Source organism: Chiloscyllium plagiosum, unplaced genomic scaffold, assembly GCF_037043375.1.
Source record: "Chiloscyllium plagiosum isolate Xiang-an unplaced genomic scaffold, Cpla_swu_hap1 HiC_scaffold_8, whole genome shotgun sequence".
Taxonomy (NCBI): Eukaryota; Metazoa; Chordata; class Chondrichthyes; order Orectolobiformes; family Hemiscylliidae; genus Chiloscyllium; species Chiloscyllium plagiosum.
Window position 1 is genome coordinate 43757489 of NW_028270146.1, and position 14893 is coordinate 43772381.

Here is a 14893-nt window from a genome sequence, read left to right on the forward strand (position 1 = left end):
TCAAACTGCAAGCTATTGACCCAAGTGTGGGAAAACACCAGTCTGAGTGGAAGATCACTGCAGATAGGTGACTGCTAATTTAAAGGAGAAGAATGTTTGGCAGCAAAGATGAACAAAGTAGAAGTTCCTCACTGAATGGCTATTTAAAATTACTTTGTGACACAACTACATTACGGACCACCTTGGGTTGGAAGTACAATTCCGTACTGAGTTATGAAAATTAGTTTATTAAAATACGTACTGGGCTCTACTGGTGCAAGCTTTCACAGGTGTTCTCCTTCTCCAAGATGGAACCATCTCTTAAATGGTATCAAATTAGTGTTTGCTAATGCACCTGTGATGTTTAATGTGAGACATTTTACCATTGAAAGATGCTATATGTAAACACATTATTTGTGTACATTGTTGTCTCCATAAAAACTCCTGCCGACAAATAAAACCCACACTAAATAATGCAGCATAACTTTAAAATGATATTTGTTTGTTTTCCTTCCCTTTATTCCAATGTTCTTCAATTATTCTCCACTTGCACCATCTGCTTTTGTTTTACACTATTAGTAGGGATGTTATTTTTGCTTTCCAATAGTGAAAACAGGAAACTTGATTTGTGTCCAACTTGTGCTGAAGCTTAGAATATAATCCCAGCACTAATATCCCTATGTTAGGAAGCCTCAGCAATGAGCTCTCACTTCAACAGATCCTGCTGGGGTACATCTCAAGAGACAAAAAAACTACAGATGCTGGAATCCTGAAGAAGGATTACATCCGCAACGCTTACTTCTCCACCTCCTGATGCTGCCTGGCTTGCCGGGATACATCTTAAAGCCTTAACAATAATAGAGTAGTAATGTGGCTAGGATCCAAGCTCAGATGATTACTGTCTGTTGCACTAACACTTCTTTCATTTGCCATCCTCTGGAATGCCTGACTAAAATTGGCAGTTGGTCCTCAATTAGAGGCAACTTTGCATTGTAAGCCTATATCCTCGGGGAACATAGTTGAGACTTTTAAATCCGAGTTTGAATTCTTAAAAAAAGCATGGATTATTAGGATAGATCTTTGCCTTTTTTATATATCTTCTAATCAACATGTTCAGAGATGCTGTTAAACACCTCTAGATTGGTGTGACTTGAATTTGAGTCTCCTGGCTCAGACATAGCAACATTACCACTGCACCATGAGACTGCCCAGTTATTCGACCTGTTCTGATGTTATTTACACATCTTTGGAGCAGCTGGGACTTGAAACTGGGCCTCCCTGTTTGGAGGTGAGGATACTAACAGTGCACCTCAATAACCCCAGTCTTTGCCTTACTAGATACTTTCTAATCAATCTGTGGGAGAGATATGACACCTTTGGAGCAGGTGGGAATTGAACCCAGGTCTCCGGCCCCAGAGGTAGGGACAAGGTCCGAATCTTTGCCTCGTAAGCCCAATAACACTTTTTTTAACAGAATAAAGCTATTTGATGCATTGTAGCATAGCACATTTCACCTGTAATCCATCGGAGAGCAAAAATATTTCTAATATAGATACTAGGCAAGATAGATAATAACTGTGTTAAAATTGTAGTGAATATTGTTCTACACCTCAATGGCAGTGTTTTGAAACTGGATAATTGCCGGCAGATATTAAAAATGAAAATGACATGGGATGAACTCTGACTTAACAAATCTGAACTTTACAGCCATACATAGTCAATTACAGAAGTGTAGCTGCCATCCAATATAAAATATTCCTTTTTGGTCAGATGGCTAGAGGAGAATAGCTCCTTCCTTCAGACAATTAATGCTAGTGGAAATATCAAGATAATTTATCAAGTAGTGAAGCAATCCATCCCAAATTCACCAAAACAACTGCACAATGCAAAGACTGGAATTGATTGGTACAAGTCATAATTATGCCCCACAGGTTTCACTGAATGATTAACTCCAGGAATAGAACCTGAAGGTCACCAGTGATTGGAAATTCAACTGGACTTACCACATTGGAGCAGTTCAGTGGCATTGGGTGCATGAAAACAATAACTATATTCATTTCCAAATTGCATATTATACTTAGGCATATATCACTGTAGTCTAGTTGTAATTGTGCCAGAATTCTCAAATTCCTTCATAGCATCTTGGCAACGTAATCACCACATAGACTGCAGCTGTGTAAGAATGGCAGGTGTCAACTTCTTAGAGCACTTTGAGATGCTGAGGTCAATAAAATCCTTACTATTGAATTGCACATTCATAAGCAGTAGAAGACCCTGAGAAATATTGTCAGCAGCACCTAAAGAAAAGGTAAAGCTAACCTTCACAGAGGTAATTCATAGTAGTAGCCTGATGTGTGTGCCAAGCTAAGTTGTCAGCAATGCCTAAAGGACTCTGAAAGTAAAGCAAGTAGCTAGTTATTTCATTACTTATCTTATTCTTGAGTGGTAAACTTTATTGGATTCTAAAGTTAGACACTCCTAGGTAGCAGTGACCGTGATTGAATTTTCTGTTTAGTGTGAGCGAAAGAGGACTGGGTCTGAGACCTGTTTTAAAATTTAAGATATAATGAAGGCTTGAAACTGGCTCAAGTGAACTGACAAATTATTTTAAGGAATGGTTCAACCAAGATGCAATATTAGATACATAATGGGAAAATTCACAATACATTGCAAATTCCAAGGAATGGTCCTAGCAGCCATGATTAATTGGAAATGTTAAAATAGTACAGACAGAAAACTAGACAAAATATTTTTTTAAATCAAAAATATTAATGAGAATATAGTGCAAGAGAAATTTAGAAATATAAAAACAGTTTCTATAAATATTTAAAGACCGTTAATATCGCATTGATCCCATAGAAAGTCAGACTGGAAAATTAATAGTGGAAATAAGAAAATGACTGATTAATTGAATGGGTATTTTATCTGTCTTTGTCAAGAGAATACAAGCAACATCCCAGAAGTAGTAATGAATCGGGCGATGCAAGGGAGGAACTCTGGGAAATCTGAATCACCATGCTGAGTAAATTGTTGGAGCTGTTGGACAAGTGCCCATGTCCTGATGAGCTACACTGTAGGATCTTAAAAGAAGTAGTTATTGAGATTTGGTTTTAATTTTGCAAATGTATAATATATCTTCCTTGATTTGGGGATGATCATGTTAGATTGGAAGATGGGAAATGTAACTCATTTATTTAAAAAGGGAGAGAACCGCAAACAGGAAACAACAACCTGTTATCTTAATATCTCATTGAGAAAATATTGACGCTATTATTAAATAAGGTCATTTACTTGAGTTGGAGTGCTTTGAGGAGGTAACATGTGAATAAAGGGGAACTGGTGGATGTACTGTACTTGGATTCCCAGAAGGCAATTTAAAAGATGCCACATCAAAGGTGGTTGTGTAGAGGGATAGAAGATTGCCTGGCTAACAGGAAGCAGAGAGTAAACATAAATCAGTCTTTTTCAAGTTAATAAAATGTAATGAGTGATATGCCACAGGGATCAGTGTTGAGGATTTTTATAATTTTTATAAGTGTTTATAATTTGCGTAAATAACATAGTTGGAAGGATCAAAGTTGTTTTCCAAATTTGTTTAAAATACAAAGATAGATAGGAAAGTAAGTGCTGAAGAGAAATTAAGGAGGTATAGGATAATGCACATAAGTGACTGGGTGAAGATGTGGCAAATAAAGGAAAATGTGAAATTGTTCATTTTGGCAACAATTTTAAAAAAAATCTCCAACTGGTGAGAGATTATGTTCTAGACAAATCTGGGTATCCTAGCGCATAAGTTGCAAAAGGTTAGTACTGAGGTACAGCAAGTGTTTAGGTAACCTAATACAATGTTATAGATTGTTGCAAGTGGAATTAGCACAAAATTAGGGTAAGGGTATGCTTTACGTATATGCATTAGTAAGACAACATCCACAATACTGTGTATAGTATTGGTCAACCTATTTAAGATAGAATGCATTGGAAGTAGTCCAGAAAACATTTACTCGACTAACACTTGGAATGGACAGGTTGCCAGATGAGGAAATGGTGGACAGCCGAGATGTGTATTTGCTGCAGTTTATAAGAGTAACAGACAAGTGAATTGTCTGAAATGCACACCCTGCCAAGACCTTTCAGGACCTCCTATGTGGAAACGATGTATCTGCTAGTAGAATAATCTAGAGCAAGGTGTCACTGTTTCAACAAGTTGGATTTTTTTAAATTGCAGCACAAATTCAAGGGGCCATGCCCGAAACGTTGATTCTCCTGCTCCTTGGATGCTGCCTGACCTGCTGTGCTTTTCCAGCAACACATTTTCAGCTCTGATCTCCAGCATCTGCAGTCCTCACTTTCTCCTATACCTTCCTAACTGCCAACTTGCATGTTAACCTTAAGAGAATACAGAACTAGTATTCCCAAGTCATAGGAATCACAGAGTCCCTATATTGGGGTGTCACAGTGGCTCAGTGTTTAGCACTGCTGCCTCACAGTGCCAGGGTCCTGGGTTCGATTCCAGCTTCGGATGACTGTCTGTGAGAATACAGAACTAGGATTCTGTCTGTGAAAAGTTTGCACGTTCTCCCCATGTCTGTGTGGGTTTCCTCCGGGTGCTCCAGTTTCCTCCCACAATCCAAAGATGTGCAGGTTAGATGAATTTGCCAAGCTACATTGCCCATTGTGTTCAAGGATGTGTAGTTTAGGTGCATTAGTCAAGGGTAAAGAAATAGGGTAGGGGGGAATTGGTCTGGGTGGGTTACTCTACGGAGGGTCAGTGTGGACTTGTTGGGCCAAATGGCCTGCTTCTACACTGTAGGCATTCTATAACTGTGGAAAGAGGCCATTTGGCCCATTGAGTCTGCAACAACCCTCCAAAGTGCATCCCACCAATCCCCCATCCTATCTTCGTAATCCCACATTTACCATGGCTAAACCATCTAGACTCCTTGAGACTGGACACTGGGGCAATTAGCATAGGCAGTCCACCTAACCTGCGCAACTTTGGACTGTATGAGAAAACCAGGGAGCCGAGTGGGGACCCACAGCAGATACTAGGAGAATAGGCACAGTCACCCAAAACTAGTATTGAGCCCTTGGCCCTGGTGCTATGAGGCAGCAGTGTTAACCACTGAGCCACCGTGTCACATAAAGTCCCTTTGTGCTTCAGATATGTGAAGCCTAGTCCTGTTTAGAAAATAGTTTATGCTTCTATTCTTCCTTTTAAACTGTGTAACCTCACACTTTCCCACATTATATACCATCTGTCACTTATTTGCCAACTCTCCTAGCCTAACTAAGTCCATCTGCAGTCTCCCTGCTCCTCAATACTATCTATTCCACTTATCTTTGTGTCATTAGTAAGTTTGCAGATGAAGTGGGGGATGAAGTGGATAGCGAAGAAGGTTACCTCTGATTGCAATGCGATTTTAATCAGATGCAAGAGTGTGGTGCTGGAAAAGCACAGGAGGTTAGGCAGCATACGAACAGCAGGAGAATCAAACTTTCAGGCAAACGATGGGCCAGTGGGTTGAAGAGTGGCAGATGGAGTTTAATTTAGATAAATGCTAGGTGCTGCATTTTGGGAAAGCAAATCCCAGCAGGACTTACCATTAAGTGTATAAGGTCCTAGGGAGTGTTGCTGAACAAAGAGACCTTGGAGTGCAGGTTTATAGCTCCTTGAAAGTAGAGTTACAGGTACATATGATAATGAAAAAGGTGTTTGGTGTGCTTTCCTTTATTGGTCAGAGTATTGAGTATAGAAGTTGGGAGGTCATGTTATGGTTGTACAGGACATTGGTTAGGCTGCTTTTGGAATATTGCATGCAATTCTGGCCTTCCTATAAGAAAGATGTTGTGAAAGGGTTCAGAAAAGATTCACAAGGATGTTGCCAGGGTTGGAGCATTTGAGCTATAGGGAGAGATTGAATAGGCTAGGGCTGTTTTCCCTGGAGGCGGTTAGGGATGGGGAGGGAAAAAAATCCCTGATGATGGGATCCGTTTGTAGGTGGCAGAAATATCAGCAGATTATGCATTCTAGGCAGAAATGTTGGCGGATGATGCGATGTAGTAAAGACTGTTCCTCCGCGACTACCTGGTCAGGTCCACGCCCCTCCCAACAACTTCCCCTGCCACTGCAGGAATTGAAAAACCTGCGCTCACACCACCTCCTCACCTCTGTCCAAGGCCCAAAGGAGGCTTCCACATCCATCCAAGTTTCACCTGTACTTCCACACTGCATCTGTTGCTCCCGATGCGGTCTCCCCTTCATTGGCCAGACTGGACGCCTACTCGCAGAGCACTTCAGAGAAAATCTCCGGGTCACCGTCATTAATCAACCCCACGGCCGAACATTTCAACTCCCCCTTCCACTCTGCCGAGGACGAATAGCCTGGGGCTCCTCCTTCGCCACTCCCTTACCACCTGACGCCTGAAGGAAGAACACTCATCTTCAGCCTCAGAACCCTTCAACCCCATGGCATCAATGTGGACTTCACCAGCTTCCTCATTTCTCCTCTCTCCCCCCGCCCCCCAGTTCCAACCTTCCAGCTCAGCGCCATCCTTATAACCTGTCCATCTTCCTTCCCATCTATTTGCTCCACCCTTCTGGCCGATCTATCACCTTCACCCCCACCTCCATCCATCTATTGTACTCTCAGCTGCCTTCTCCCCAGCCCCCCAAACTTTATCCAAGCTATAAAGATCTTTTGTTTTTGTGGCAGTATATCAACAATCCCACACTGGAACACGCAGCCAAAGAAAACAGTCACAACTTCATCGTTTGAAATCTTGCATACCCATATGAAAATCATCTCCATTTACAAACTTTTAATTATAGCTACCAGCTCAGTACATTGTAATCAAAATCATAAGTGTTGGCGGAACACGGATGTCAAATCTGCAATGCTGGCTCACCCTAGGTAATTGGATATTGTTTTAAGTATTGACCTTTCTTCCCAACACGATTTTGGGAGAGATTTTTTTTCTGCAGCACCAACAATTGTGCATATTCACCATTTCTGTATCTGCTGTGTTCGTGTTTATTGTGATTGATTTCCTTCCTTTAGATAGAGGGAATACATTGCTATTGCCCAACAATTGTGGAGAACAGTAAAACTGGTTAGTCAACTTCAAAGGAGCTGAAAATGTTGCTGGAAAAGCGCAGCAGGTCAGGCAGCATCCAGGGAACAGGAGAATCGACGTTTCGGGCATAAGCTCTTCTTCAGGAATGAGGAAAGTTTGTCCAGCAGGCTAAGTTAAAAGATAGGGAGGAGGGACTTGGGGGAGGGGTGTCGGAAATGTGAGAGGTGGAAAGAGGTCAAGGTGAGGGTGATAGGTCAGACTGGGGTGGGGGCGGAGAGGTCGGGAAGAAGATTGCAGGTTAGGAAGGCGGTGCTGAATTTGATGGATTAGACTGAGACAAGATGGGGGGAGGGGAAATGAGGAAACTGGTGAAATCCGGGAGGGGAAATGAGGAAACTGGTGAAATCCGAGTTCATCCCTTGTGGTTGGAGGGTTCCTAGGCGGAAGATGAGGCGCTCTTCCTCCAACCGTCATTTTGTTGTGGTCTGTCGATGGAGGAGTCCAAAGACCTGCATATCCTTGGTGGAGTGGGAGGGGGAAGTGAAATGTTGAGCACAGGGTGGTTGGGTTGGTTGGTCCGGGTGTCCCAGAGGTGTTCTCTGAAACGCTCCGCAAGTAGCCGGCCTGTCTCCCCAATATAGAGGAGGCCACATCGGGTGCAGAGGATGCAATAGATGATGTGTGTGGAGGTGCAGGTGAATCTGTGGCGGATATGGAAGTTTCCTTTGGGGCCTTGGAGGGAGGTGAGGGGTGAGGTGTGGGCGCAAGTCTTGCACCTCCTGCGGTTGCAGGGGAAGGTGCCGAGAGTGGAGGTTGGGTTGGTGGGGGGTGTGGACCTGACGAGGGAGTCACGGAGGGAGTGGTCTTTACGAAATGCTGATAGGGGAGGGGAGGGAAATATATCCTTGGTGGTGGGGTCCGTTTGGAGGTGGTGGAAATGACGGCGGATGATGCGCTGAACATGGAGATTGGTGGGGTGGTAGGTGAGGACCAGTGGGGTTCTGTCCTGGCGGTTGAAGGGGCGGGGCTCAAGGGCAGAGGAGCGGGAAGTGGAAGAGATGCGGTGGAGGGCATCGTCGACCACGTTGGGGGGGGAATTGCGGTCCTTGAAGAAGGAGGCCATCTGTGTTGTACGTATTTTGAACTGGTCCTCCTGGGAGCAGATGCGGCGGAGTCGAAGGAATTGGGAGAATGGGATGGCGTTTTTACAGGGGGCAGGATGGGAGGAGGTGTAGTCCAGGTAGCTGTGGGAGTCGGTCGGTTTGTAGATGTCCGTGTTGATTCGGTCGCCTGAGATAGAAATAGAAAGGTCAACTTCAAACCCAGTCAACGAGATGAGATTTCCGAGCGGACCGCGATTCTTTGGTCCCCCCAACTGTAATTGAGAAACAAAATAAAAACAGAAAAGACTGTATCCCTGGAGAGGGAACCGACGTTAATGTTTCGGAGAGTCGTTGTTTCATTCTCCACAGAGGCTACCCGAGACCTGCCGAATATTTCCAGCATTCAAGATTATAGAGTGTTGCTGGAAAAGCGCAGCAGTTCAGGCAGCATCCGAGGAACAGGAGAATCGACGTTTCGGGCAAAAGCCCTTCATCAGGAATTCCCTGGTCCTCTGATGCTGCCGGATCTGCCTTGCTTTTCCAGCATCCCACTCTAATCTTGACTCGGCACATTTTGGCCCAGTTGACGGTAAGTTTGCCGACGAGCCGGACAAACTGCAGTAAACAGGAGGTGGGGGAGGAGGCGGAGCAGGCAGCTGACATCATCCGCCTGCGCCGCCAGGAAGCCAACCAATAAGCTTCGGGCGGGACAGTTGATGGACAGGCGGACTGTCCAGTGGAAGCGTCCCTTGTGTTACAACGCACGCGCCTGGGTGGGTGCGGGAAGCGGGCCAATCGGGTGGGGGTAAAGAGGCGGGCTCTGGGTGACGGTTGGCAGATGTTGGAGAGAGCGAGGCCGCCGTCGGCAACGGCCGGGAGGGGGAGGCGAGGTAAGGTACCATGTCGGTGTCGGTTCAAATCGGGAGGCGGAGAGGAGAGCGGGGGCCGAGCACCATCGGATGACAGAGAAGGACGGCCTGCCACCTCATGCCCACACCCTTCCCTCCAGGAAACGGATATCCTCCCCTTGGCCTGCTGCTCCTCAATCCGCTTTCTTCCGGGAGTCGTCCTCGCTGCCAGTCCCCGGCCCGGAGTCTTCGACCTCGGTCTAAATTGTTGCGGCTGTGCCGGCTGGCAATGTTCCCGTGTAGGATCGCAGTGTGCCTGAAACTAGGCTGCTGAGAGTGCGGCCGATTTGTACACAGTAACAGGGAGCTCGTTAGCCTGCACCTTCACGGCCAGCCGGTGTGTATTGTGTAGTTTGTTATTGTCAGCAGCAGCTCCGCTGTCGGTCACGAAACGGGCATTGCCGCTTCCTCGACGGTCAACATGAGGTTCCGCATTTACAAGAGGAAAGTGCTGCTGCTGGCCCTCGTCATGCTGCTCGCCGCCTTCGTCTTGTGGACCGGCGGAAAGCAGAGGAAAAACGAAGCTTTTCCGAGGGACGACCAAACTTCACGGAGCAGCGGGAAAGCGGGCGCCGGGAACCCGACCAGGAAAGTTTCCAACGAGTCGCAGGCGAGCAAGTTCGAAAAGCCTGAGGTCGACAACCTGACTCTGGTGTACCGCGGCATCGTTTTCCAGCTGAACTTTGACCAGACGATCAGAAACCAGGAGACCATTAAGACTCGATCCCCAAATGATTTGGTGGTGGTGGTCCAAGTGCACAACAGACCGGAATACCTGCAGAGCCTCGTCAATTCGCTCAGAAAAGCCAAAGGAATAGGGAACGTACTGCTGATCTTCAGCCACGACTTCTGGTCCCCGCAGATCAACCAGATCGTAGCCAGCGTCGATTTTTGCCAAGTGTTACAAATATTTTTTCCATTCAGTATCCAGTTGTATCCCAACGAATTCCCTGGACACGATCCCAGAGATTGCCCTCGTGACATAAGCAAAGCGAATGCTTTCAAGCTGGGCTGTATCAATGCTGAGTATCAAGATTCATTTGGCCATTATCGAGAATCCAAATTTTGTCAGACCAAACATCACTGGTGGTGGAAGTTACATTTTGTTTGGGAAAGAGTAAAAGTTTTGGAAGATCATAAGGGGTTAGTGCTTTTCATTGAAGAGGACCATTATTTATCACCTGATTTCTATCATGTCATGAAAAATATGTGGCATCTGAAGACTGAAAGTTGCCCTGATTGTGACATATTGACCCTTGGTACATATACACGTGTCAGTGATTTCACAGATAAAACCAGTAAAGTGGAAGTGAAAACCTGGCGATCAACAGAACACAACATGGGCATGGCTATGACTAGAGAGACATATCAAAAACTGATAGAGTGCACAGATGCTTTCTGTGAATATGATGACTACAACTGGGACTGGACATTACAGTATTTAACTGTATCCTGTCTGCCTCGGTATTGGAAAGTTATGGTCTGTGAGGCTCCCCGTATTTTCCATGCTGGTGATTGTGGCATGCATCACAAGAAAGCTTGCATGCCATCTGCTGAAGTTGCTAAAATTGACAAGATTATAAGTAGCAACATACAGCACTTGTTTCCAGAAACAATGGCAATAAGTGAAATATATCCTTTGGCTGCAATCGGCCCACATGTGAAGAATGGAGGTTGGGGAGATATTAGGGACCATGAACTTTGTGCAAGTTACCGCCGGCTACAGTAATTGTGATAAATCTCTATATAAGATCATGTCTTTAATAGTATTTAGTTTTCTTCTGTTATTAAAAAATACAACAATGGGATACAATCATTGACTGTCACGATTAAAAATAAATGGCTGATTGCTCGGTTAATAACTACACCCAAAGGTGTTATTATTGAGCTTCACAGATTAGAAAGACCCCAGATGAAATCTGGTCTGTGATGAATTCGCCAATTTTTAGCTAAGGTTGCCGTAGTGGGGTGCTGCAATTGGGTTTGGCGTTCTGAGTTATGTAGAGGAAAGATCAGCCATGATGCTAATACCTGACTATCCAGTGATTACACTGAAAAATTTATTTTGACAATGCTGGATGAGGATAGATTAAGCTTCACTGTATACTGCTCTAAGTTTACTGACTGGGCCCACATTTGAAGAGTGCTAGAGAACTATTGGTGCCTGTAGATCATAAATTACTATCTTTACAAAAAAAGAGCAGCAGAATTTTGTTTTTGCTTAAAGAAAAATATGTCCTTGTAGCAAGAGTTAACATTTTCTTCATTAACTTTATATATGTTCTGGGTGACTGAAGAGAAAATGGTCTATGCAGCTGTAAGAAGGCAAAGAAGCCAAAGGTGTTCATTTCATGTCATGGGTGTAATTTTTTAAGAATTCTGTTTTCATCATTCAGTTTATTTTACAGATGGGTCTTGTTTAGCTCAATATTGTCACTGCACTTAGTGTTTCAGTTAACAATAAGAAAGTCCCATAGAAATATGCCTTAATGGGTGATGTATGCGTGTCAGTCTGTTTATCACCTAAACTACTTCTGCCATCAGTAACAAACCTGCAGCAGGAAATATGAAGTTCAAAATGCTCCTCCATATAATACCCAGAATTTTCAAAATTCAAATAAAATTAATATGAAAAAATAATCGGTACTATTATTTCAAATTGTCATAAAAGAAAACACCCACAATGCAACTGGCTGAAAATTTCACCCAATGTAAGTCTTGGTGACAATACTGTTCACTTAAAGCACAAATCTGTAATTATTTGAAACAGCAATGCAATATTTTCAGTTAAATATTTGCAGTGGCATTTAAGAAACCTGGCATGTATTCCCTTACCCCATTCACCTCAGTTGTTTGTCAGGTTCAGCTTACTTAACTGTTGTTGCTTCATGGCAGTTTGAGACACTGTTACATACCTGAAACTTTCCATTGTTCAAAGCCTTGGTTGAATTTTAAAAAATATTTCAGTGTAAAACCACCTCAAATAAAAGGAATAGAAAAGCAATTCTTTGTGAAAATGGAAGAGATATTTTACCACAACGTACCTTCAATTTTTTCTTAAGACTTTGGTTCACACTATTTTGCTTTTTAAGGACTTAAAAGTTTCCCCCAAAAATCTGTATTAATATGATTTTAAACTATGCATGGGAGGAAACAACTATGAAGCATTTTTTTTTATTTATTTGTGTGTGGATGTTATCAGCAAGACCAATCTTTGTTGCCCATCCCCAACTACCTTTGAGAAAGTGATGAAGTCCTATCTTGAACTGTTGGTGCGGTTGTTGGTATGCCCATAGTACTGTTAAAAGAGCTATAGGTTGTTTTCATATGAATATCTTTTATCCACATGGAAACTTAAGTAAACATTTCTGTGTCATTCTAATGATATCACCTTTCAGAAGCACCTTGATTCAGCAAGAATACACAAAACAACAGTAACCACAACTTTATTTTAAAAATTAGAAACCTGAGATTTGAAGTGCAATAGTCCAAGGCACTTTACAAGTGCCTTATTATACAAAATAGGGCAAGAAGCCACACAGAGATTTTATGTCAGACAACTAAAAGCTTTGTCAAAGAGGCATGTTTTAAAGAGGGAAATGGAGGCTAAAGAGATGTGGAAGAGTATTCTGCAGCTCGAGGCCATGACACTGAAGGCATGGCCATCAATGGTTGAACAAGTGGTGATGCAGATATGGCCAGAATTCGAACACAGAATCAGTACTTAAAAGAATTTTTTTAAAAAGGTAATTTATTTGACAGAATTGATTACAGATAGTTTCTCTCATTCAGACTTTTAAACGTTTCTTTCCCTCCCCTTTTATTTCAAAAGCATTAAGCTTGATTTCATTCTAGATTAGGTTCCGTGTTTGTAGGTTAACCAAATTCACAACCTACATGTTTGGAAGGGGTATTGTTGGCACTTATTTGACTGCAGCATGTCCTCAGAATACTGATTAGCATTATTTGCTTTCTCAACTGGTGCTGGGGACACCTTAGATCAGACTTGAAACATTAGTCAATGTGATTTAATTAGTCTTGAGAATTATGTTCTTATACATACAGACAATCAGAATATGTATAAAATGTAAAATTCAGACTAAAAAGTACAAATTTTAAATTCAATAAGGGAAGCACAGTCTGATAACCTGCAAGTAACAAAGACAGCAGTGAATCGTGGCACCATAAATGTGTCAAAGTTCCTAATTCACGTCTCTTTGGACTTTCAGAACATTTCAGTTTTAGAAAAATGTTATTGTTTGATCTAGTCACTTTGTCAAAAAAAACTGAACACATCTACATTATCAATCTATATAAATGTTTTGGAATGAGAACATAGGAGGTATGGTTTGTAGATAACACCAAAATTAGAGTACTGGACAGCGAAGAAGGCTACCTTAGAGTACAACGGGATCTTAATCAAATGGGCCAGTGGGCTGAGGAGTGGCAGATGGAATTTAATTTAGATAAGTGTGAAATGTTACATTTTGGAAAGGCAAATCAGGGCAGGTCTTATACATTTAATACTAAGACTTTGGAGTGCAAGTTGATAGCTCCTTGAAAGTGGAATTCCAGGTAGGTGGCGTTTGGTAAGCTTGCTTTTATTGGTCAGTGCATTGAGTACTATTTGAGTTGGGAGGTCATATTGTGGCTGTATAGGACATTGGTTAGGCTCCAATTGTACTGCATACAATTCTGGTAGTCTTGCTCTAGGAAGGATGTTGTGAGACTTGAAAGAGTTCAGAAAAGATTTACAAGGATGTTGCCAGAGTTGGAGGTTTTGAGCTATTGGGAGAGGCTGAATAATCTGAGGCTATTTTCCTTGGAGTATCAGAGGCTGAGGGGTGGCCTTGGAGGTTTATAAAATATTCGGGGGCATGGATAGGCTGAGTAGACAGGGTCTTTTCCCTAGGGTGGGGGAATCCAAAACTAGAGGGCACAGGTTTAAAGTGAGAGAAGAAAGATTTAAAAGGGACCTAAAGGGAAACATCTTCACACACATGGTGGTGCATGCTTGGAACGAGTTGCCAGAGGGAGTGATTGAGGCTGGTACAATAACAACATTTAAAAGGCATCTGGATGGGTATATAAATTGGAAGGGTTTAGAGGGATACAGACCAAATGCTGGTAAATGGAACTAGATTAACTTAGGATATCTGGTCAGGATGGACAAGTTGGACCGAAGCGTCTGTATTCATGTTGTATAACTCTATGGCTGAAAACTTGGACTAACATTTACTTGAACCCCTCCAAGATTAAAATGTGGAAGGACAGAAAAATAGTTAGATAATATATGTATTGAGTAAAAAGATTTTCTGGATGTCATTGATTCTTTCAACAGTTTCCTTAAGCTCTGCATCCTCTGTTCAATTTTCTGTCATTGGCAATCAATGTCAGCAATTCAGGTCAAGGAAAGTAGTGGTCCTAGTGCTGACCCTGGGGACCTCCATTGTATTTCTTTCCTCCAATCTAATAAACATACATTCAAAACTGCTTTGTCTCCTGTCACTCAGTCAACTTTATATTTATTTAGTTACTGCCCTTTTATTCCAATGGCATTGACGTTGTTGGCAAATCATGTCATTTTATTAAGACTCCTGTAAGTCTGTGTGCCTCACATGCTCATCAATAAAACACAATTAGTGGATTTCCTTAATTTATGCACACCTGTCCAAGTGACCTAATTTTGTCCAGGTCATTGTTTCTAAAATCTTTCACACCATTCTTCGCACCCTTTCTTTTGAGAAGGACAAAAGATTTCCAATTTTTCTGTACCCTACAGTTTTGCCCAGTGCACCCTTACTTCAGCATCCTGGGACGCATCACATT

At 42.7% G+C, this 14893-nt stretch overlaps 2 protein-coding genes across 4 annotated transcripts in view; both read left to right on the forward strand.

Annotated features, from left to right (window-relative positions):
* Positions 1–14893, forward strand: part of lrr1 (leucine rich repeat protein 1) — a 71560-nt gene that overhangs the window by 23283 nt on the left and 33384 nt on the right. The gene's annotated exons all lie outside the window — the stretch shown is intronic.
* mgat2 (alpha-1,6-mannosyl-glycoprotein 2-beta-N-acetylglucosaminyltransferase) lies at positions 8897–14557 on the forward strand. Its single transcript, XM_043697352.2, has one exon. It carries the CDS (start codon positions 9486–9488, stop codon positions 10791–10793), a length of 1308 nt encoding a protein of 435 aa, XP_043553287.1. The 5' UTR covers positions 8897–9485; the 3' UTR covers positions 10794–14557.

Bases quoted from the DNA above. Each gene is read 5' to 3' on its own strand.
- mgat2 (XM_043697352.2), top strand. From the start codon at position 9,486: ATGAGGTTCCGCATTTACAAGAGGAAAGTGCTGCTGCTGGCCCTCGTC.